This window comes from Falco punctatus, assembly GCF_963210335.1.
Source record: "Falco punctatus genome assembly, chromosome: 8".
NCBI lineage: Eukaryota > Metazoa > Chordata > Aves > Falconiformes > Falconidae > Falco > Falco punctatus.
This window is the reverse complement of record NC_137588.1, coordinates 37,736,228-37,761,553: the sequence shown is the minus strand read 5'-3', so window position 1 is coordinate 37,761,553 and position 25,326 is coordinate 37,736,228. Positions and strand designations below refer to the sequence as shown.

Sequence of the window (25,326 nt, the reverse complement as noted above, 5' to 3'; positions counted from 1 at the left end):
TTCCTGTTATTACTTTGTTAATTGCATAATAAAGTGCATGCCACTTCTGTTCAGTCTAGGTGTTGCCAAAATTTTCAACTAACCCCTACTGGTTGTAGCTAGCAACTAATAACTTTGTGCTTGAGAATTGGAAAAAAGTTTGGGACAGGAACACAAACACACATACTTGTAAGTGGTAGCATTCACAATCCTGGTTATTTTTAACCTATTAAAACACCTGGCTTGGGTGATTCTAACTTAATGCCAGTATGCTTCCTAAAGACCAAAGCCCCTTTCTCAATCAGGAGACTGTCTTGTGTCTCTAAACAGTAATGGTCAGCACAAAAGTGAAATTTTTTTTGCCTCCTTTTGAGGAGTGAAGGAAATTATCTGAGTGCTGGTTTGATAAAACTGAAGTTAAGTAATAAATTTGATCTGTTGTAGTTACTTGTCTAAAAGATGATCATTCATCTGACAATCTGGGAAGGTATTATATATAATTCCTAGAAAGATTTTTATTTTTTTTTTCTCAAATGCATGCTAATAGAAAGTCATACATTGAAACATTGCTTCTGTGGAAGGCTGTTGGAGTAGAAGGTGAAGGTTGAGAGAGATGAAGAAAAGCAGAATTAAAAAAAAAAAAATTAAACATCTTAGTGTAATTTGGTATATTGAACATATTATGAGGCTGTATCCTGCATGTATGCACTTCTGTTTAGCATCAAAATAATTAGGATTGATGTTGTTTGGAAAATTAGACTGTCAGCATTGATGTGGATGATACTTCAGAGTACAAGTTGGTATTTTTCTGCTCACGTAAGCGGAAGGTACTATTAATAGAGAAACATAATAAGAAAAACGTATCTGTGTAATGTTACTGAAGGTTTTTTTTCTAAAGTTTGCTTCCAGTCTGATTTCCTGTTTATTGTCTCTTTTCTTCAAGGGAGATGCATTAGCAAAGCGTGGCTATGTGATGGCGATATTGATTGTGAGGATCAGTCTGATGAGGATAATTGCGAGGGCTATATGTGTGGACCACCAAAATACCCTTGTGCTAATGATACCTCCATCTGCCTACAGCCTGAGAAGCTCTGCAATGGGAGAAGAGATTGTCCTGATGGATCTGATGAAGGCGATCTTTGTGGTACTTTTTAGACACATTTTCCTGATCATTTTTTATATTGTCTACAGCAATACTTTTTTGTTAAAAGAAGTTGTCAGGTTAATCTTACTGAAATTTTATCACAATAGCCTATGTGAGGATTTTTATTTAACGTAAAATATACTGGGTTTGTGCTTATAATATTAGTTTACTTCAGATAGGGGAAAACATAGTTCCTTAGATAGGTATTTCATTTACTAACCTCCTTACATACCCCTCGAGATAAACAATTTAATATGTCTTTGGTATACATGAAAGGATTTAAGCTAATTTGCAGTTCTGTCCAACTACAAAAACATGAGTTCATGGCATAGAACGGTCGGGTTTGAAGGGACCTTAAAGACCATCTAGTTCCAACCCCCTGCCGTGGGCAGGGACCCCCCCCAGCCCAGGTTGCTCAAAGCCTCTTCCCAGCCTGGCCTTGAGAACTTGCAGGGATGGGGCATCCACGGATTATCTGGGCAACCTGTTCCATTGCTTCACCACCTTCCCAATAAAGAATTTCTTCTTTATGTCTAATATAAATCTAACCTTTTCCTCTTTAGAACCATTCTTCCTTGTCCTATCGCAACATGCCCTTGTGTAAAGTTCCTCTCCAGCTTTCTTGTAGGCCCCTTTAGGTATTTTATGGCCTCCTCTGGTCTCACTCCGGAAGGTCCATGTCTTTCTTATGTTGGGGGCACCAGAGCTGAATGCAGTATTCCAGGTAGGGTCTTACAGGAGAAGAGAGGGAGGATCACCTCCCTCACCCTGCTGGCCTCACTTCTATCCAGCGCAGGGTACAGTTGGTTTTCTGGGCTGAAAATGCATGTTGCTGGGTCATGCTGAGCTTCTTATTCACTGACACCCCCCCGGGTCCTTCTCCTCATGGCTGCTCTCAGTCCATCTTCCCACCCAGCTGGCATTTCTCTTGGGATTGCCCTGACCCATGTGCAGGACCTTTCACTTGGCCTTGTTGAACTTCATGAGGTTCCTACAGGCCCACCTCTCAAGCCTGTCAAGGTCCCTGTGGATGGCATCCCTTCCTCCAGCATGTTGACCACACCACACAGCTTGCTGTCATCAGCAAACTTGTTGAGGGTGCACTCCATCCCAGTGTCCATGTCACCTAAAAAGATCCTGAACAACGCCTGTCCCAATACTGACCCCTGAGGAATGCCAGTTGTCACTAGTCTCCACTTGGACATCAAGCCATTTGTTGGCATGCATTGCTCTGGAGTTTGGAGGAGGTGATCCTTGACTATTAACCAGTTTCTTGGGCCCCCTCCAGGGCTCTATCCCATGGTGCTCTACCAAGCAGATCCTTGGAGGCCAAAGCCTGCTCTCCTGAAGTCCAGGATAGTGACCGTATGTGCACCCTCCTCGCTGCCCTATGGCTCTTGAATTCCATCATTTCATGGTCACTGTGGCCAAGGCTGCCCTTGAGCTTTTCATTCCCCACCAGGCTCTCTTTTGGTGAGAACAAGGTCCAGCATAGCCCCTCTCCCGGTTGGCTTCTCTGTTACTTGGAGGAGCTACCATCAATGCATTCTGAGAACCTCCTGGATTGCTTCTGCGCTGCAGTGTTATCCCTCCAACAGATATCTGTGTGGTTGAAATCCACCATGAGGACCAGGGCTTGTGATGTGAGGCTTCTCCTATCTGCCTATAGAGGACCTAATCTTCCTGGCTGGGTAGCCTGTAGCAGACCCTCATTATAATCTCACCTCTTCCTGCTCTCCTGAATCCTGACCCATAAGTTCTCGGTTGGCTCCTCGTCCATCCCCAGGTGGAGCTCTGTGCACTCCAGCTGGTCACTGACATAGAGGGTGACACCCTTCCTCATCTCCACTGCCTGTCCTTCCTAAAGACCCTGGATCCTTCCATTCCAACACTTCAGTCACAGGAGCTGTCCCACCACCTCTCCGTGATGCCAGTGAGTTGATAGAATGCTGTGTCAAGAGTTCATGAAAAAGTGCATTGGGATGACTGGGGGGAGTGATGTGTCAGTGATTGGTAGCGTTGAAAAGATTTCATGGCCTATCAGACAACGTGGGTTATCTCAGCAAAGATGCATTCAGTAAAAATATGAAAATGATTTTCTAAATCTGACAGAAGTATAAGAGATAACCTAATTGAATTATTATAAAATATCTGTAAAGATAAAATGATTAAATTTCAAAAGAACTTACAATACTATAGCAATAGTATTGTACTATATTGATAGTTTAAGGAATAAGAAGTTGTCGTGGTTTAACCCCGGCTGGTAATGAAGTACCACGCAGCCACTCGCTCACTGCCCTCTCACCCTGAGTGATGGGGAGGAGAGCTATAAAGGAACTTAAAACTTGAGGATTGAGATAAGAAAAATGTAATAGTTGAAATAGAATAAAAATGAAAGAACAATAACAACAATGTTGACAATAACAGTTATAATGAAAAGGGGAGGGCAAAGAATAACATCCAGAGGGAAAGGACGAAAGGAACACGTGGTTCACAATGCAACTGCTCACCGCTCTCCACCGATACCCAGCCAGTCCCCAAGCAATGATCTGCCTGCCCCGGCCAACTCCCCCAGGTATATATACAAGGCGTGATCTCCCGTGGTATGGAATACCCCTTTGGCTATTTAGGGGCAGCTGCCCTGGCTTTTTCCCCCCTAATTCCTTGTGCCCCTCCTGCCTTTTTGCTAGCAAGGCCTGAGGAACTGAAAAAGCTTACATCAAAGCCAAAACACAGCACTGTACTGGCTCTTAAGAAGATAATTAATTCCATCCCAGCTGAAACCAGGACAGAAGTGAAACATGATTTGTAGTAAAAATGTAGACAATAATATAATTCTTTTGTAGTGTATCAACAACTTGCCTTCCCCTCACTGACCTTGCTTTGCATAAAATGTTTTACAATCTCCAGCATCCTGTTACAAAGCATTTGGAGATGTTTACAAGCATTTTCATCCTCTAGGATCTATCTTTACTAGGAGATCCTGCACTGGGCTAGTGCAGTTGCTTAGCATAGGAGGTAGATTTCACTGGCTGGGCAACAGCTGCTGCAGAATATTGCAGAGAGATTTTTAATCTCTGTTGGTCTGCAGACTGTACTGTAAAAGGATCTTAAATTCAGTGTTCTTCTGGAATATGGTAAGATTATGCTGTAGACCCAGATCTTCTGAGAGCTGCTTATGAATCCTGTGCTCTCTAGACTCCAGGTGAAAGAAATTATAGCATAAGTTAACTTATATTATTTCTGTACTGTGTCTGTTTGGACAATTATCTTCCTACAAGTAGTAGCCCATTATGACACCTATATCCTGTTGGCTACTATTATATAGAGCGAAGCTTGGTTTTTAACGGTTATTGCAACTTTTAGACAGTGTGTTATCAGTCAGCAGGTATTTCAGCAGTTGTTATTTTTTTTAGTTTTCAAAAGTACCTGTGCATTAACTGAAGGACAAATATGGGTTGTTGGGCAACACGTTTGCATGATGGATTGTAGAGCTTGATTCTTTTTTTGCCATGATTAAAGAAAACCCACAAAATAACAGACTTGAAATCTCGATAAAGGACTGTTACAAGAAGGACTCTAATTTTGTTTAATTGGGAAGGAAGTAATTATTCTTCAGTTCATCCTTCTGCAATAGTAGAAAACTTGTATTTTATACATCTTATCAGAAGTGAGCAAAACTTTCAGGGAGTTGATAGAACCAAACAAAATAACTAAAAGACACGAACAGACACACACACAAAAAAAAAAGTTAAGCCTGGGTTCCAGTGCAACAATGGACCAGTCTGGCTCTGTCATTGATTCCCTGGATATCGGTAGTACTACGAGGTAAGGAGCAGTTCTGTGCTTTTTTGCTCCAGAGGTCACAGAATTTCTCACAGACACAATTTATCATGCTTTTAATTCAGATACTTTAGAGGTTCACAAATCACCTTGAATTCATTTAGCAAGCTTTGCAAATCACATTACCTGCAGAATATAATGTGAGACCACTGACACAAAGAACGCAGCAGTAGTATTGTCTAGTAGCTCTTATTGGAGAAAACCTGATTTGTACTTCTTATTTGTACATGTTTCTTAAAGAAGTTGCTTGTGATACAGATACATAGGACTAACACTTGAAGCCTTCTCCCTGAAAGCTTAAGCATCTGTTGGCAAGGGAAGTATTTGGGAAAGTATGCTTATTTTTCACTACATCAGCTTTTGGTCACTATCAAAGATGATGGAGCTATAATGGTCTTTGGACCATGTATGGACGCTCTAATTATTAATGAATGAAATAATATGCATCAAAGACTGAAAATGTACATAGGTTGTACATTTGCCATGCTAGGATCTTGAAAAGTGCAGTACGCTGCCATGGTGAATACTTAAAATTAGAGAATTTTAAAAATAAATCTAGAGCACTGTTTAACAAATGTGAAAAACAGTTTGCCTTTTATGTTTTAGTTGACCTGGTGGCTTTAAGAATATACAATATAACTGATAGCTCTCACAGCCTTTGATGTTGGGGTTTTTTTCATGTTATTTCAGATGAATGTTCTCTTAACAATGGTGGATGTAGCCATCAATGTTCTGTGGTTCCTGGAGAAAGAATTGTGTGCTCCTGCCCTTCAGGATTCAATCTTAGTATAGACAACAAAACTTGTGAGATTATGGATTACTGTACCAAGCACCTTAAGTGTAGTCAAGTATGTGAACAGCATAAAAATACTGTCAAATGCTCATGTTACGAAGGCTGGAAGCTCAGTAAGGATGGAGAAAATTGTGTTAGTACTGGTAAGTTGAAGTTCAGTGCATTTTCAATATGCCAGATGTTAATAGTTGTTATTTTCATTTACCGAGAAGTTATTTCCCTTTTTTTTAATAAGAAATATAGGCTTGGATTATCCATATGTGGGGCTGATAGCAATATGAGGAATGCATTAACGATGTCCCTATTCTTGATAAAGGATGAAGAGCTGTTGCAATATTCACTGCTTATTAGACTTTCTGAGAATGTTGAGACAAAATAATTTATAAGTTGTTTGAAGTTCTATACAGATTTCCACGCATATTTAATATGCAGGGGATATATATGTGTGTGTGTGTGTGTGTGTGAAATATGGGAGGTTTACCATGTATTTTGAAGAAATGGATCAATCTGTGACATCATGATTGATCAGTATTACTTGAGGATTCAGAAGTTTAATTTTGAACGTGCATGCACACATATATAGTCAATTACCTGCTCCCTGTTTGCATTCACAATTTAAGCTATTTTTTCACCTACGACACTCTGGTACTTGTTTTTTGACATCAATAAGCCTGTTCAGCTCACTAATCAAGAAGAAAATCAACATAAGCCAAAATGGGAGAGGGGAATGCATTCCCCTCATTGTCCACTACTGATATTTACTGAAGCATGATTTGGAAACTATTATGAGGGGTGTCTTTTTCAAGTACAGTCTTGTGCATAAAATACAAACACATCTGCACAACACAAACTGTCATTGTATCTTCTCCCCCCTGTAGGGAGCTGAAAATAGAATTGGTTTTGCTGTCTAGATTTTAAAAATTTCAGTTTAGGATTCTTTGAAATTATTATTCTTTATTATCTTTATTGTTTGATAGTATCTTATAAATTCTGAGCAGAGATATCTCTCAAATTGTCTATCACTTATTTGGATATTTCATAATTCAATAGCGATCATGATTAAGGCAATCTTAATTTTTTTCCAGATACTCAGCATTTCCTCAGATGATTCACCTGAAAAAAATCTTGATCAGTAAGGTAGAAATAAAAGCCCAAGTTTCCTATTGGTAGTCACCTCAGATAATTTTGTGGTTAGCAGCCAACTTAATGTTCCATATTTCAGAAAAGGCAAATTCTATTCTTTCTGCTTTGACAATGTTTGGCTTTTTTTTTACGCAACACTTTAGAACTTTGTTACACTAGTAATAAAGTCTATAATTTACTTCTGGACAAAATATCTGTTGGATGTAAGAAAAATAATGTTTCTCTTTGTAAAACAATGAATAATTCAAATTGAGCTATATTTCTTGAATGTTCTCTTAAAGAGCTTTTAGCAAAGCTCATGAATTAAAAGTCTTGCTTTTGAGCTATTTTTTTAATTAATTAATAATTGGTTTACATGCATCAGGCTGGAATCACTGTTATGATTTCAAGAATGATCTCCAAATTGATTCTTTGTGTCTCCATAATTGCTGCTATCATATGTAAATAGTCACTACCACAATATGAGATCAGCAATGTATGTTGTTCAGATGTTCCTGAGCTATGCTGATAGTAGACTCAAATCATGCTTAACTGGCATACTACTGCGGGGTCTGTATATCTGAGCTTTATTTCATTGCTGTTAAAAGTTCTTATTTTATGACACTGCTCTAGTTTTATTCTCACTGACTTTTGATCACTCTGATTTTATTTTTTTTTAATTACTGGAAACATTCATAATAAGTGCATTTGTACTGGTTTACAGAAATGAAAGGATTAAAAGCATTTAAGATTGTGTTAATAATTTGGTGGAGGAAAGCTTGATGCACACTTCAAATTAAAACAAATAGAAATGGCCAGTATTTGGAAACTATTGCGAAGAAAACCCCTAGGTGAAATATGCTTACTTGTGCTGAAATGTAAGAAAAGTGAGAATGCAATTTCTCAGTTTTTAGGCCTATGAGATATTTTGGCTTAATGTCTACTGCTGTTGGTGAGAATCTGAAGTTACAAATTGATTTTTACATATTTTCTCAAAAAATGTAATATTAAATATATGATCTGAGACTAGCAATGTCAGCTGGTATAAAGATGAATGATACCTTTCTTTAAAAACCATGAAGATACTATCCTAATGCCATCAAAGCTGCAACAAAATTATTCCTTACTAAATACGACATAGGCTTTTACAGTCACTAATAAACCTGGCCCCTTTCAGTTTATTTCATTTGAAAGGTGTGGTAAATACCTGAAGGACAGTGTTTTCTGATACTTCAGTTGTTGACTGTGTGTATAGCATTTTAGTGAAGTGAGCACAATTTTGGTCTCATTTGTGAATCTCTTAGCCTCAAAACGTCCGTAACTTTTATGTCTCTCTGCATGAGATATTAAATGAACATAAAATAAAAAAGCTTTTATATAATCCTGTTAAAAGTGGAGTTCAAAGTGATCTTGTGAAGGTAAACCTCACAATGTCAAACTACTTCAATAATACTAGTTGGCATAAACTAATTTTTAGAATAGCCATAGTGATTTAAAATGCCTTGAACCATGAGTAGCTGTATATTATATTAGAACAGTAACTAATAGTCTGTTTTCCAGGAGAAAAAAAATCACTCAGAGGAAAATTATTACCTTGCCCTTAGATTTATTTTTTTTTCCCCTGTCTAAAAGAGCACTTTCCTATATACAGTCAAACACATCACAGAGCAATGACATGTAAAGTTAGTATGGAGGAGTTTACAGTATTTTGAAAAAGTGAGAATATTTACTTGAGTGGCATTCAGATATCTAATGGGAATGTGAATGCTGAAACTACAGTAACGTATGTGACTTTTTTTGGATGACATATAATCAAATAGTGTGTCACAGGAATGCAATGAATTTACTTCTAAATATACTTCTAATAACATATAATATATACTGTAATGAGAGGTATAATGAGTTATGGAATAATAAGTATATAGAAATAAATTGCTTGATAAGAGTACTTCTTTATAGTTTCACTTCAAATGTCATTCTCTTAGTTTCCTGTTTTCCCTTATTTCAGCTTATGTTCTGTTCATTTCTTGAGGGTTTTAAGTGTTCATGTGTTTTTATCCTTCAGAGTTATTTCACTTTCCATACCTCTTGTTTTTCATCTAGTTTACTTTTTGCTGTTCTGGCATGTGTATTGTTACATTACTGACTTCCCAAAGACTAAATGTTTCATTCATGTTTAAATTTGTATTGATTGAACTAAGAGTATGCTACACAGCTCCATTATTCAGATAAAAAAATCAATATAAATTATATATTTTCCTACTCCTCTTCTAGTTTCTCTTGGAAAACATTTCAAAATAAGTTGTGCTGACGTACTGCATTTGAATTCTTTTAGATGATAATAAGCATACAAAAAAACACACCCTAACTCTTGAAAGATATTTAAATTAAAAAAAAAAACTTTTCTTGAAAGGTATTTAAATTTGATGTTTACATTCAGCCTTTCAGAATTTTGTCTAATAAAAGTTAGATGAACTCGGAAACACTTAGCTTAGTACAGATTTAGTTTAAAAATGGTTGTCAACCTTTTCTAAGCTGTGGAAACCCCATCACTATATATATATATATTTATGTCTGGAAAAGGGCAAAAAGAGCATGATCTGTGTTTGATCTGGTTTAGCTGGTTTTAGGTTCAATTTTGTTAAAATTTCCAGGTAGCTTTCAGTATTAAAAGGGGGGGGGGGGGGGGGGGGAGGGGGAGCTGGGGCAGGCGCGGAAGGAGGGAAGAAGGAAGGATGGTCCAGTCCTCTCTGAAGTAATGTCAAACTTTTAATGAAGCTTATTTTCAGAACTCTTTACAAAGTTATGATTTTCCTTTGAGGCAAATTTCATAAAAGCACAATGTAGGTTGCTTGCTGTGCTGCTGTTCTTACAGTAAGCTTCAATGAAACAATAAGCTTTAGTTAGCATTTTTTCCAAAAAAGAATTTTAAATTAAAACCACTGGAAAAGGTGAAGCATTCTTTCTATACAATTTTCTTTATTATGTTGTTTAGACAGTTTTTTTTCTGTCAGAATTGTTTCTGACAGCTTGTTCTTACAACTGTTAATGTAGTTTCATGTATTGTATATATTCTTATTAATATATGACACAATTTTCATATAATTGTCATGTTTTATACACGTACCTACATGGTAAAAGAACCTTGGTGCAGTCATGAAATCAGAAGGTTCAGAAATGTATGATTTTTCTCTAATAAATTGTTTCAATTACTTTTCTTATAAAACAAACAAAAAAGCTTTAAAGAATGGAATAAATAACCATTACACTGAATTGAGGTAAGGTGAGTTTTTATGAAAAGAATCTTAATCAACTGGTAAAATAAAGAGGATATGCTTGCAATTTCCAGAAGAAGAATCAAGTGGAAATATAACATCAAATTTTTGTTGTCTAGGGTGATAGAAGCAGAACCTTAAATAAAATTGATTTGATTCAGTCTGAAAATTCTAATTCACTATAATATAGCTCATTTTATAGAGTCATTGAATGATAAGGTTGGAAGGAAGATCAAAGGCTATCTGCTGTTTATCTGCTTTCAAAGTCATTCAAGACACCTTCAGTTGTGAACTCCAGGTTTCCCAAGAGTGAGATGTTTCAGTGTCTCACTTGCCTTAAGATTGCATTTTTTTCAAGTCTTTCTGAGTCTTCCTGCTCCAGTTTAAGCCTTTAATCCTTTGCATACTTATTTATATTTCAAAAACAAGATTTTTGCCCCCGCCGTCCCGTGTCCCCCCCCCCCCCCCCCCTTTTTTTCAATTCATTAGCTTTTTAAGTCTTTGGAGAATTTTATGTGCTTCCACTCATCATCTTAGTCCATTGGTTTTTAGACTGAGTGATTCCAGACTGTTCATTTTTTTCCTTGCAGGACATGCTCATTAGACCTTTTACATAACTAGCAGATTTCCTCTTGCATTCCTGTAGTTGATCCACATTCGTTATGAGCCATGCTCAGAACAGGGTACAGTATTGTAGACTGTTTTCACCAAAGCTTAGGGGGGAGGGAGTGGAAGGGTTGTGTCATATTTATTTCAAGTACAAACCTTGAATTGACCTTATTTAGTGTCATGCCATTGTTGATGAAATTTTCTAGATTCTTTCTTAGAGATCTGGTATCCTATGACTTATATAGTCAATTTTATGCAGCTTATTATACTTGAAATGTGATACTTACTACATATGCAATAATAGGGGAGGTCAGAAAGTATCAAGTAAAATTCTAGGCTCCAGTCATCCAGGCTATAATGATTGATTGCTACATTATGTAAAGCAGAGTGGCAGCTGGACTCTGGCTTGCAGCTCACCAGCCAGGCACTAATTACTGCTATCCATTTGGCTATATTTGAGTAGCTTTATCATAGACGAACCTATTTCAAACTGGTTTCTGTCTGCTTTCAGGATTCTTTCCAGAGATTTTGCACTGCAATGCAATGTCACAATGTCAGACGTTCTTTTATGTAGTATCACATCTGTGACTTGACTGTATACCAGCCACAGTAACATAGGATCTTAATTTACATCTTTGCATTGTTATGGGAAGGTTAAGAAAGATGAGGAGAAGAAAAAGCAGCATATGATGTGCTCATTTAAACCAAAATGTCCAAATAAACAAAATGGACATTTTTTTGTACCATTTCTTGTTGTTGATTTATATTCTTGAGTATTGTACCGTAAATTTGTCAAGATCCTATTGAACTTAAATCGTTTTCATCAGTGTACTTGATAATTTGCACTGTAGGTTACGTGTAGCGTAAGCTAGACTTTCTCTACTTTGAATGAAAAAATATCCCATCCAACATAGCACAGATTGATTAGGTTTCCTTTTTTCCATTATGGTGTTAATTACTGAGAAACATAAAAGAAGCTACTGCTGATGTCCATCATGTGCATTCTTATGCATTGGAGTTGCCTAAAAAAGCTATGCCAGTAGCCTGTGGTCTCCTTCCTGCATAATAGCTGACAATTTATCAGAAATTGGGAAGTGCTATTAAAGTGTTTCTCCGGTTCAGATAACTGGTACTTGTGAAGTAGCTACTAATGTCAGTGATCCTGTTCTTCATTAAATAATTTAACTACTGCAGAGCTTTGAAAAATTGGCTTTACAGAAAGTCATTCATTGCTTTAACAAATAGGAGGATCATTTGGAAAGTCCAAGCCAGATTATGAACAAGTACTTCAAGAGGAGAAACATAGCTCTACTGAGTTACCTGATTAATTTCAAACATAATAGATAATTTAATCTGTATGTGCAGTGGTTATCAAGGGAAGAATGCAAAATTAATCTTTTTGAAAAGAGGTGTATAAACATCTATTTGGTGAAAAGATGTGCAATTTTTTTTTAAATATTTTAGAAGAACAATGCAATATTGCTTATTGCCATAAAGTGCCAATAATCTGTTTTTAATACAAAATGGAGGTTTAATCATATGGAAAATGAAAACCTAAGTATCTTTTGTGTTTCCCTCCAGGAGAAAGAACGGCGGGGGGGGGGGGTCGGGGAAGCAAGCTACTTTCTCACAGGGAAGGATTGATTTGAAAAACTTTCTTATTAAAGTGGATATACCAAGCTGATTCAACAGTTTACAGAAACCAGTTTTTGTCTTTCGTGTTCGTTTTATTAACACAGCTGCTTTTTTGAAAAAGCTTTCCGTAATCTAAGTTGTGTAAGAACTATAATAAAAAATCAATTTTATAGTATGGTTGACCTATGCAGAGAGCATTTACAGACACTTATATATAATCTTGATATAAGCTCATGGGCTCAAATAATTTAGAATTAATTGAATAACAGAGGAAGAAGAACTTTAATGGTAATTTGAATTACATATATATATATATAATTATATATAATTCAAAACCAAAAAATGTTCATTTCCATGCTTGATAGTTTGAGATGAGGATTTTTTGTTTTGAAGCAGTTCAATTGAAAACACGAGGTACATTATATATGTTGGAAAGGAAGATTGTATCTATTCTAGTAAATTGTTTCAGCTGTTCTTTCAGCTAACTGGCATTTGAAAATGTGTATAATTTAATGGATTAATTTTTCTGGAACTTTTGAGAAAACAGATTTTTGTTTTGATAACGTGACTTTTAAAACCTCTAATTATGGACTCCTTGTAGTAGGGCTACAAAATATTGTTCAGTATTTGAGTTTGATATTCCCAAATTTAGCATTTAATATCTGTCGTTGTGATCAAAGATAATGCTGGAAGGGAGTGAGAAGTCTGTGGAACTGAAAATGTATTTGAAAGACTCCTTCTCAGAAGATGAATTGTTTTAATCATCTGTTTCTCCTGATAAAGTATTCTGTTGTTCTTATTCCACTTGTCATTTATATCAATATGTATCAGTGTCTTCTTTATTACTCTTTTGACATGTATAATCTTCTGCTTCCAGATCCATTTGAGGCTTTCATAATTTTTTCTATTCGACATGAGATCAGAAAAATTGATCTTCACAAACGTGACTACAGCCTCTTAGTTCCTGGTTTGAGAAATACAATAGCACTTGATTTTCATTTCAGTCAGAGTTTACTGTACTGGACAGATGTGGTAGAGGACAAAATATACAGAGGCAAGCTCTCTGATACTGGAGGTATGAATTTAATCTTTTAATTTCTTAATAGTAAGAACAACTGCAGTTACAGGATGGTAGACCTGATAAATCGTACCTTAGCTACCATTCACAGAAACAGAATTTATGATGTCATTCTGCCTTTAAAAATGTGTATATCTAGATTGTACTTGATGTAAAGCTAGAAAAAGACTTTATTAAAAGTTTCATTTCTCAATTGGCTATAGTGGGATGAAAATGACAAATGCAAAGGGCTGATATTTCTTCCTGGTTTGCTGAATGTGCTATTGATTTTTTTTCTTTTTTTCTTTTTTTTTTTGTAATTTACCTTCACCTTATTAAAAAAAGTGTAAGAGTTTATTAGATGTCTGATAAATTATCTGCTCTCACTACATGAAAGATTTTGCTTCATAATTTTATGGCATTCAGAAAGACTTGTTCTTTGCCTTGATAACACATTTATGGCCTACAACTCAATGTAATCTTATATTTACGAACGTGTTTCCACAGCAAGGTCTTTGTTGAAGTGTATTTTCAGGCACTTTCATTCCAGCATGAGCCTCTGTTTAACTTGCTTCTGTAGAAGTTCACATTCTCTGACACACTTGGGTTTTGGTTTCTGTGGTTTTTTTCTTCTCCTTAGTAGGTGGTATTTTGGGATATTTTTATATCTGCAGATCTAGATCAGGAAAGAAATATCCTACACTGCTAAGTATGTAAAGACAGCCAAAGACTTGCTACTTTTCATTAGCGGTTTTGGGGTTTGTATGAAAGCTGTAAGATAGTCTGTTGTCATCATGCTGTGTTATAACCACACTATACCAGAATCCAAATTATTTCTCTGCTGTATTAAAAAAAAAATAGTAATTTACCTCCTCAGTCTTGCAGTTGTCAAGAACTGACTTGCATCTGCAAAAAAGCACTGTGCCTTCATGGAAGTCCTGAGGGCTAACAGAGTTCTTCTGTAGTTGCCCTTTGTGTGAAAAATTTTGAGACCCTCCAGAGGAAATATTTAGTAGGGATGAGCTGTTGGTAGACAGCATGATGTTGTGCTGAATTGTGCCATGTGAATTCAAAGGGACAAAGGCTATTTACTGAAGAGTTGTTCAAAATGTGTCGTTCAAACAGAGTTCTCCCTGCCATTTCTGTCTCCATTACAATCTTTCAGTTTTCTCTTTTTCTGATTGAGAAAGAACGGAAATAGAGATGCATGAGTTTGTCTAATATATCTAGTCAGTGGGCAACGAAGCATGAGCATCTCCTTCACAGATGCTGCAAAAGAATTTGCTGGTAATAATGCACATGTGTGTCTCCTATATTACTCTGCATGTGATCTCTGACCTTTATGGAGAGTTTACTTACTAAGGCATCAGAATACTAAAAATCTCTATTACTGTCGAATGAAGTTTATTTGTGTACTTATTTACATACTTGTAAAGGAAATTGTCAGGTGGAACAAAGTATTATCATTCATCAGATTAATCAAGAATTCACTCCAAGAGCATATGATAGACTTATATGTCCATGTTCATTATATCAGACTATATTAATTCTTTAAGACTGTTCCTTTTTTTCCTTCCCCCCACCCCCGCCCCTTTCTTTTTTTAAGGTGTTAGTGCCATTGAGGTGGTAGTACAACATGGCCTGGCCACACCTGAAGGTCTTACTGTAGATTGGATTGCAGGAAACATATACTGGATAGACAGCAATTTGGATCAAATTGAAGTAGCAAAACTAGATGGCAGTTTGAGAACAACATTAATAGCAGGAGCTATGGAACATCCAAGGGCTATTGCTTTGGATCCCAGATATGGGTAATTATAAAAAGATTACTTTTTCATGTTGTGAGGTATTGTAAAGATAGATGTGTAAATGTGAGACTGTTTGATTTCCTTTTTTGCTATGAGTTATATAGTTCCTAACTTATCTTTAATAGTTCTTGGAAAGTATATTCTCAGTGAGATTCAATCCTTTATTAACGTGTTTTTCCCTGATAAAAAGGGTTAAGAAAAGGTAAGTCAGGAGATGCAGAGATCTATTTGTTGGAAAATTACTTCCCTTGCTATGTGATTGTTTCATCTAATTTTTTAATGTGGATGGCAGCAACTAGAGTCTTTGGTCTAACCTTCCTTTGTCGCTAACAGACAGATTTAGGTATTGCTAAGGTGATTTCCCTTATGTAGAGATTGATTTTTTGGTGGGACTTTAAAAGTATAGCTTAAATGTTACTGGAAGACTAAAAGTTGAGTGAGGTAAATACCACCTTTTGTGTTTGGTTATCCATCTCTAAAGTGGAAATAATGCTTGCCAACACTTGCCGGTATTTTTATTACCTATTCATGAGGGTTATTCTATAAACTGGAATCTTAGTAATAATAAGCAACTGAGTGTAGTAGATTTAGCCTACTACTATAAACATCTGTTTTATCTAATGCCTGTTAGAATTTTTTCATAATATCAAACAGAACATTAAGTAAAACAAGCTGAAGTTGGGTGTTTAAAACCAGTATGTTTAAATTAAAATATAGCTGATTTGGGTAATATTCTAACACAATAAAAACTGTTTTCACATAATATGTAGTTTTAGCAGTCACCAAACATATAAATGTATTTCACAGTTCCATTTCAAATTCTTTATATTAAAAAAGAAAAACAATACACCAACACTAAAACTTTACTTAGGATATTTTTGCTTTCTTTTAATATTAACCTCTCATTTCTTAGCAGAGCAAAAATGACCTTAAACATGCCATTTATATTAAAAATTAAGTCAACAGACTTAAGTAGTGGAAGGGAAGTAAAACTGTTTGTGGAACCCTTAACTTGTTAAGCCAGGTGTCATTTTTGATTCTGTATTGAAATTAAGTCTACTGCTACAAAAAATTTCATGATTCTTGGAGTTAGAGCAGTGTTTTGAGACTTTTTGAAATTGCAAACTCATTACAGAAACCTCATTACCCACATTACATTGTGTCTAGCTGGATTCTCTTAGAGAGGCCAAGAAGTAATGGTCAATAGCTACATTCTCCTCTCATAATTACTGTTCTTTTTGAGCAGGGGAAAAAACCACCAACACAAACCCACAAATTAAATGTGGCCAAAAATAATACAAATTAAAATGACTTTGCAGAGTCATGATATTTAGTTTTGTTTAGGAATCGGCTATGTTCTGTCATGTGTCTACACTGAATATTTATTTCAGAAACACAGCTGGGACATAAAAATAGAAGTAGATAAAGGTCCCATATTCTGGGACCTGAGGTCCCTCTGGGATCTAAATTCTGAATTAGGAAGTACGTGCTTTAATGAGTATGGATGCTGCCCTCTCAACTGACATGCTAGAAAGCTTATTTACAGAGTGCAGCACTTATCAATAAAGATCTTTAAAAAGAGGCATCCTGTTGGCAGAGGAATTGGCAGATAAGTTTTTCAAATGAAATGGTTGGGAGGAAAAAAAAATCAAATCACCACTCTTCCTGAAACTGAAGGCTTAATCTGCCTTTTGAAAAGCTAGAAGCAATTGTATGCTACATTTTGTCAGAAGTGAGGAAAAATATAATTTTTGAACACAGATGGATACAGCTTCTCAATCTTTTCACAAATATGAATAAACAAACACTGATGATTCAAAGTAGATGGTTGTGTCAGGATTGCGCAAATCCTGTATCCCAGTGGTGGGGGCATGGCTGCCATAACTGCATTCCAACATGCAGTGAGGCTGAGTTTGTATTCTTAATCCACATACCCACAGGTGCACCGTATAAATAGATGTATATACATAAACACACGTGGTCCCATAGGTCTACACAGGCAGAAACTCTCAGCACTGAGACAATCAAACAGCGCCAATGGTCTCATCTGTTAACTTCCCTGACTGCTAAGGATGAAGGTCTTTTGGTGGGAAATACATATGTATGTGTAATGTGGATTCCTCAGTAGCTGATTTTAGAGGTCAGGTCAACCCAGTGGCTGGCCCTGGCATTGCTGGGCTGCCCAGCTGGCTGCAGGATGTGAGCCCCTGAGGCTGCAGCCCCACAGCAGCTGCTGGTAAGGATTCCATAGCAGGCACTGCTGTAGCCTGGCATAGGCACCCAGTCCCACGCAGTCCATCCCTTAACTAGCCCTGGATGCTGGCTGTCCCCAGCTGCCTCTCACAAATAGGCATACACAAACGTGGGTGGCTCAGTCAGGCTCCAGACCTCACAGTCCCTCTGCTCATTGCCTGGCTGCCCTGGTCCCTCTGGTAGCCAACTCCCCCAGCTGCCTTGTTCCCAGAGGTGCACGCACACATTAGTTTGGCTTCACCTTTGCCAGCAATCACACAGAGACATGCACACCCTCACTCTCTGTAGTTGGTGGCACCCCAGATGTACAGCCCCTGTGACCTGTAGTTTGGCTGTAGCTGCTGGCACGCAGCTGTCTATGTACACAGCACGCACGTGGAACAGAGACCCTCACCACCCACGGAGAGAGAAATGGAATTCGGTAGGAAGACAGGCCTTTTTATATCCTTATCCCTTATTATTTGAATATAACATGTACTACTGTTCACAGGTGCTAAATGGAGAGGCCTTATTAGAATATATGTTCAGGACTGAAGCTGGCTGATGTTACTTGTTGGAAGTTTTGCCATAGTCTGACTTTCTGCAACTGGCTTTTTACAAATAATTAAAAGTTTTCATATCAAAGGTATTCTTTAACAATGGAAAGTTTGTGTGTTGTTGAAAACTTAATAAGCTAACAACAGTTAAGAGTTTGGGTTTGGCCTTTTGGTGACACTGCTTCTGTTAAATATAACAAGAAACTTCTTTGGTCATGCAGATGAAAACTCTCCGTATTTGAAAAAAAATGGCTCTCTCAGTCATGTACTATCTCCTACCATACAACACATCTTTTCAGTTTTCTTAGCAAGACTAACGTGTATAAAATTTGTTAGTGACATACCGAAATCTAGCGGTCTTCACTGGAACACTCTTAATATTAGATGAAAAACTCTAGTTTAGCTTATTCCTTAATCCCTGTTACCTCAAATCACCTTTCTTCCCTTTCTCCCCTCCCCATGCTCCCCATCTGTGGATTGCTTTCAAAGGCTGTCATTATAATTTTTTTTTTTTTAATGAGCTGCATTTCTAACTATAGAAGGAAGACAGGACAAGCTGTTACTTGTATTAATGAACATGAAAATGGGAACACTATTAAACTTCTAGTTTGTAAAAAAACTTTTTAAGTTTTATGATTGCTCTAATACTAATAAATATTGCCTCCGTGTTACCCTGTTATTTCAAGGATTTTTTTATTGTTGCCCAGATTAGTGTATGCTTATTCCTTTCATTTAACATACGAACGCTTGAACTTTTCCCCAATTGTTTTCTGATTGAATCATTTCAGATTATTCTTGATGCTTCAATATTTTCTTGTATCTCTCTTCGTTTTCCTCTCACCAGAATTCTGTTTTGGACAGACTGGGATGCAAACTTCCCTCGCATTGAGTCTGCTTCCATGAGTGGAGCGGAAAGAAAGATCATATATAAAGATATGGATACTGGAGCTTGGCCTAATGGCCTTACTGTAGATCACTTTGAAAAAAGAATAGTGTGGACAGATGCCAGGTAAAGTGATAACAATATTCTTATTGTCTGTCTATGAATCCTTATTCTTATATACAGAAATGTGAACTACATTGTAAGTGGAATGTAGTTGCGCGTGCAAATGTGTAGTATGTACATTTCTTTAATTGCATTACTATTATATGTAATTTGTTCATGGTCTGCACCAGGCTCTGACCAGGCTTCTTGGGCACCTTCCTCCACACACCCTGCCCATAGTCCCAGGAGCCCATTTCAGCTCAGCCCTGGGGCTCATCCCCTTGCCCGAGTGACACCACTGGAGCACCAGTCTCCAGCCCAACCACAGCACTGCCAGGTAGTGGGCCTTGGTGGCCTGGATCCCAGCCCACTGGGTGGCTTCCTGGCCTGACTCCTGTCACCCCAAACTGTTCTGGTGATTTGGACTCTTGGTTGAATTTGGCTGCCACCCCTGCGATCTGCTCTGCTTGCCTCACTGCGACAGTGGGATGTGGCCCTGGACAGTGAAGTCTCTGGCCTGCCAGCTGTGGTATCGTCCATGGCTCCTGGCTCCCTGTGCCTTTGAGAGCAGTTTCCCATTTCTCCTCGCTGAGATTTATTATTTGGAAGACCCAAGCTCTTTCACTATTTTTCCTGTAAGTTCACCTGAATGGAAACTGGTTTTCCTGCTGTGTTTTCACAGCATGGAGATAAATATAAAAACAATATGCAAGAAGTATTTCATATTTCTTGTTAAAATAATAACGTGAACTAATTCATGTCTAAAGTTAATGATTGCACCATAAACATTCTTTGGTCTTACCAGTATGTAAGAGTAAGGTTTTTATACATTTTGCACCAATGTAATAACGATTGTCTAATTTTTATTTTATTTTTTTATAATACTAAATTTGGGGTTATTTTGTAGATCGGATGCCATTTATTCTGCACTATATGATGGAACCAGCATGATAGAGATTATACGGGGTCATGAATATCTTTCTCACCCTTTTGCTGTTTCTTTGTATGGGAGTGAAGTATATTGGACAGATTGGCGGACCAATACGCTTGCAAAAGCCAACAAATGGACTGGCCAAAATGTCAGTGTTATTCAAAAAACAAGTGCTCAACCATTTGATCTTCAGATATATCATCCAAGTCGTCAACCACAAGGTGACTATTTATAGAATAATTATTATTCGGGGGGGGGGGGGGGTGGTATTCTTTTTATATAAATATCTGGATATGAATTTGCCTTGAACTGACAGTTCTTAATTAAATGTTGTATTCAGCACTGGTGTTTCTTGGGTAGTAATAGATTATATATTCAAACCAAAAGCTTCATGGGATCAGTGTCTGTGAGTATTGCCCATTTGGACTCTTGTTCTAGATCTGTGTTCTGGTTTTGGCTGGGATAAAGTTAATTTTCTTCCTGGTAGCTGGCACAGCGCTGTGTTTTGGATTTAGGATAAGAGTAATGTTGATAACACACTGATGTTTTAGTTGTTGCTAAGTAGTGCTTACCCAAGTGAAGGACTTGTCAGCTTCTCATGCCCTGCCAGTGAGAAGGCTGTAGGGGCACAAGAAGTTGGGAGGGGACACAGCCAAGTTGGCTGTCCTGAACTAGCCAACGGGATATTCCATACCATATGATGTCATGCAAAGTATATAAACTGGGGGAGGAGTTAGCTGCAGGGGGTGGGGAGGGGATTGCTGCTTGGGGACTGGCTGGGCATTGGGCAGTGGGTGGTGAGCGAATGTATTGCTCATCACTTGTTTTGGCTTTTTTCCCCTTGAGTTTTTTCTCTTGCCTTTTTTTTTTTTTAATCTCCCTTGCTGTTACAATTATTGTTAGTAGTCTTAGTATTACATGTTACTTTATTTCAGTTATTAAACTGTTCTTATCTCAACCCAAGGGCTTTAGCTTTTTTCTGTTTCTCCTCGCCAACCCACCAATGAGGGGAAGGAGCGAGCAAGTGGCTGTGTGTTTCTTAGTTGCTGGCTGGGGTTAGACAAAAACAATCTGTTACAAATATAGTGCAGAACTACACTTACTTAAAAGTCTTCCAACTTTTTTTAACTGGAGTAACTAGTTCGACAAAAGTAAATGTAAGTGTTGGCTGTCTTTCCCTTGCTTCTCTCCAAAGGAGGATAAACTTTTCTGTGAAATAAACTGTGTATAAAATTCTTAGTTGTAAATACTCACTTTGTGCTATAATTTGCCTTAATTTACTCATTCACTTGTCTGTCTCTATTTGCTTCTCAATCTTGTTCACTCTTAAGACTATATAACTTAGGTTCCACCACTGCAGACTGCTACTTTGCTACCTAAATAACCCCATTTGGGTGTTGTCCATAAACTGATGCTTTTCCAAAGTATATACTATTCACGTAAGAGTTTTTATCTTAAAATAACATTTACAATTTTTTATTTCAAATTAACACAGTATGTCTTTCATGGGAGAATGAACTCAAACTGCTGGAGGTATGAGTTTGGAGTTTAAAACTTCAAGAAGCATCAAAACTTATTTTTTCTGATTAACAATCAAAACTGAAAGGAAGTTCACAGTGTATGCATTCATTAAATAATAGGAAATACTTAAATTATTTCTTGATACATTGTTTTGTAAGTTTTAACTTCCCATTTTCCTCTGTATGCAGCTTACCTCTTCATGTGTATGTTTCTATTACAATTTTTTACCAGCTTTTATAGTAATACCATCTATTTATACCAGAACACTGCTGTACAATTGAAGTAAGTGCATAGGCTTTGTCATTAGGTAGAGTCCAACAGTAGTGTTGTGTATTTAGTAATCTTCAGGTACTATAATTTAAGATAAAAATATTAGTCTTGAAAATGAAAAATGACCAGATTCTATCTATCTGGTTTAATGAAATATTCTATTTAACTCCTAATGAATAATTTTAGGAACCTGCTAAAACTTAGCTCCTTGGGACTGATTTACAGTGTCTGTCGCATAGGTAAAAAGACTAATGATTTTCCTGTAATTTCAGCTGAAGCGTTAAATGATTTTATCACTGAATGGTGAATTTCTCACTCAGACGGTAAATATTTAGTTGTTTAGTCGAGAAATTTAAGTTATTGATTTCAGTGGTCATAGATGTGAAGGTTCAGGACCAATACAGAAATCAGAGTAGCCCATTAGTTGCACATCTAGTATTTTTCTAGAGTGTAAGTGTATTTGTTGCTTCTCTGAGGATTATGAAGATTACAGATACAGAGATTTTATTTAACTGGTGTAAAATTATTTTCCAGTCTAAATTTTCTGACTTCAGTTGTGGTAATGCATAGACAGTACCTAAGCATGTTGCTAATAACGTAAGCAATAATTAAATTCAAATTAGTTATAGAGGGACTTGGCACTGGACATTTTGCTGTGATTTTGTCCTGATACCTACCTGTTGCTTGCACTATCTGCTATGGGTCTGAATGTGCTTACCTGCCTTCCCTCCTACTTCTTTTTTCACCCAACTGCTCTCCAGCTAAGAATAGGTAAATTCAAGGTGCTTAGTACAATGCTGACAACTGTCAATATTCTTCTTCTTCCTAACAGTTATCTTTTCTACCATTGTAAAAAATATTATCTTGCTTGGGCTTTATGGTTCCTCCATCTCTGACTTTTCAAACATTGAGTCCCTATATCCCTGGCCTGGGAATCATAAATGAGAATGGGAATAATTAGTAAGTGTTGTTGCATATCCATTTAGTAGGAGTCCATGGACTTCTCAATCAGATGCTTGACTTCAGTCAGTGTGAAATAATAAAGATGAGGTGGTTAGATGAAGTAGTAATGAAAGGATATGATTGCATGCTGAGCAGAAGGTAATGGTCCTGATTAAACTTCTTCAGATACTTTGTTGGAGGAGATCCTTGGAGATCAGTTCTCTCAGTGGATCCCCATGTAAAATGAAGAACTAAATGAAGTGACATTTTTCTATATAACTGTAGCTACATGGTTGTTTAAAATAAATTTAAAGTTACAAACAAATTCTAGGACAGGAAGATGTGATTATTGTATTGCTGACAATTTCAAAATTCATTCTTTGAAAGAGATGTATTACCGTATTGATCAAAAAGAGACCAGAGCTCAGAACCTCTCAACCACAGCTGGAATGCCAGTTTTCTTGATAGTTCAATTTTTCAGTATAGCTTTCCTATACACATGTATCATTTTTTTAATTGGTTGTATCAGCCATTGGAGGGAAGAATTAAGTCTTTTTAGACACTTTTATATTTTTATATCAGTAACTCATGGGTTATTTCTGGGCAACAAACCAGATCATCCAGAACAGAACAAGTCGTGATCAGTGAATGAAGTGAGTTGCCCTCCTGTTGTTTATACATAAATTTAAGTTTACTCCAGTAACTCTTCTGCAGAGGTCTTACTGTCTCCTATCTCCTATAAGCTATTCATTCTTCCTTAGTAATTTTTCCATCTCTAATTCTCCATCACCTGTCTTTGATTTATTGTAGGTTATTTAGTGTAAATAGGTTGAAGTATACAGATTATTTAGGATGTGAATAATACATATTTTATAGATGTCACATCTATATTAACACATAGTTAATATGTGAATATGTAGTCAAACATATACATGTATATGTATATGTACTTCACCTATGAAAACGTATGTGAACATTTTCCCCTTTATAGTTTTGAGTTCAATGTTATAATCAGATGTGATTGAGGTAATACCAGGTGCATTTGCTAACAGTAAATGAAGTTCAGTTGTTTTAGGACTGTCCTGGTTTTGGCTGGGATAGAATTAATTTTCTTCCTAGTAGCTGGTACAGTGCTGTGTTTTGGATGTAGGATGAGAATAATGTTGATAACACACTGATGTCTTAGGTGTTGCCGAGCAATACTTACACCAAGTCAAGGACTTTTCAGCTTCTCACCCCACCCCACCTGTGAGGAGGCTGCAGGGCTATGGGAAACGGGGAGGAGACACGGCCAGGACCGCTGACCCCAACTGGCCAAAGGAATATTCCTTACCATGTGATGGTCATGCTCAGTATATAAACTAGGGGGAAAGCTGGCGAGGGGCTGCTGCTCAGGAACTGGCTGGGCATCAGTATCAGTCAGTGGGTGGTAAGCAATTGCATTTTGCATCACTCGTTTCATATATACTAATTTGTTTCTCAATATTGTCATGGTTATTATTATTCTCCCTTCTTTTTCTGTCCTATTAAAATGTCTTTATCTGAACCCGTGAATTTTACTTTTTCCCAGTTGTCTCCCACATCTCAGTGGGAGAGGGGGAGCGAACAAGTGACTGTGTGGTGTTTAGCACCAGGTTAAAACCATGGCAGTCCTTTTTGGTAAAACCCAGGTCAGCTCCTTGGGGATCTGCCAATCGGCCCTGCCCGATCAAAACTTTAACGTACTTTAGAAGGTGATAAAGTCCCTGTAGTGCACATGAAAAATACGCTGCAGAAAAAGAATCTGGGTCATTCCTTCCTCAGGCAAAGGCAGACCCATTTGCAGGATTGCTTTTGCTCAGGGACCTGGATGCACTTGGTGGGTAATGTGGGAGGATGGGGAAGTCTGATGTATGCCTCAAAAGGGCTTTGATTCTGAGTGAGAACAGCCAATGATTCGTGCAGCGATGATAGAACTGGACAAGCACAGTGGTGATAGAACCAGAGCTGGCTTCAGCATGTAACAATTCAACACCACATACCATCTCTCCTACCCTGAAGGACTGCTACAACAGGTAGAACCCAAAGTCATGGACTAAATGAACTCAACAGATAATGGCCATTGACTAAGGGAATGATATCTATACTTATATATCAAATGACAGGAAAGGTTGTAATTGGGATGTATCGAGAGGTGTGGAACCTGGGTATGATGTAAATGGTATAAAATAAAGGGTGATTATCTAATTCCATCTTCCCCTTTTTTCCAGTCTAATTAAAATAACTTGAGAATTTAGAATATCCTCAGGATGTTCAAACCATCATGTTCCTATTGCTGTATCTCCTGAGTGCATTTCAGGTCTTGTTTAACCCTAAACAACTATTGAAGAACACTACCCAGAAATTTGCCCCAGGGCTGGACAGTTACAACTGGCAGGATGTGTGGGATAGTAAGGACAAGTGCCTAGGACAGTGGTCACCTCCAGCATTTTGGAACAGAATCCTGAAAAACTAGTGAAATATTTGGAAAAAGCATGCTGTCACCCCAGCAATTTGAGACACAAGTCACCACAATGTGCTGTGGCCTGGCCCACACCTACCAAGCCACGTTCAGCACTATTCACTGCTCTCAAGGGGAAAAGGA

At 37.3% G+C, this 25,326-nt stretch overlaps 1 protein-coding gene across 1 annotated transcript in view; it reads left to right on the top strand.

Annotated features, from left to right (window-relative positions):
• Positions 1–25,326, top strand: part of LRP1B (LDL receptor related protein 1B) — a gene marked incomplete at its 5' end in the record, with an annotated part of 587,496 nt that overhangs the window by 325,723 nt on the left and 236,447 nt on the right. Inside the window, 6 exon segments of the mRNA XM_080399306.1 lie at positions 923–1,123; positions 5,657–5,902; positions 13,278–13,475; positions 15,064–15,268; positions 18,899–19,063; positions 19,947–20,191. Of these exon segments, the coding sequence (XP_080255432.1) occupies positions 923–1,123; positions 5,657–5,902; positions 13,278–13,475; positions 15,064–15,268; positions 18,899–19,063; positions 19,947–20,191 (1,260 nt within the window).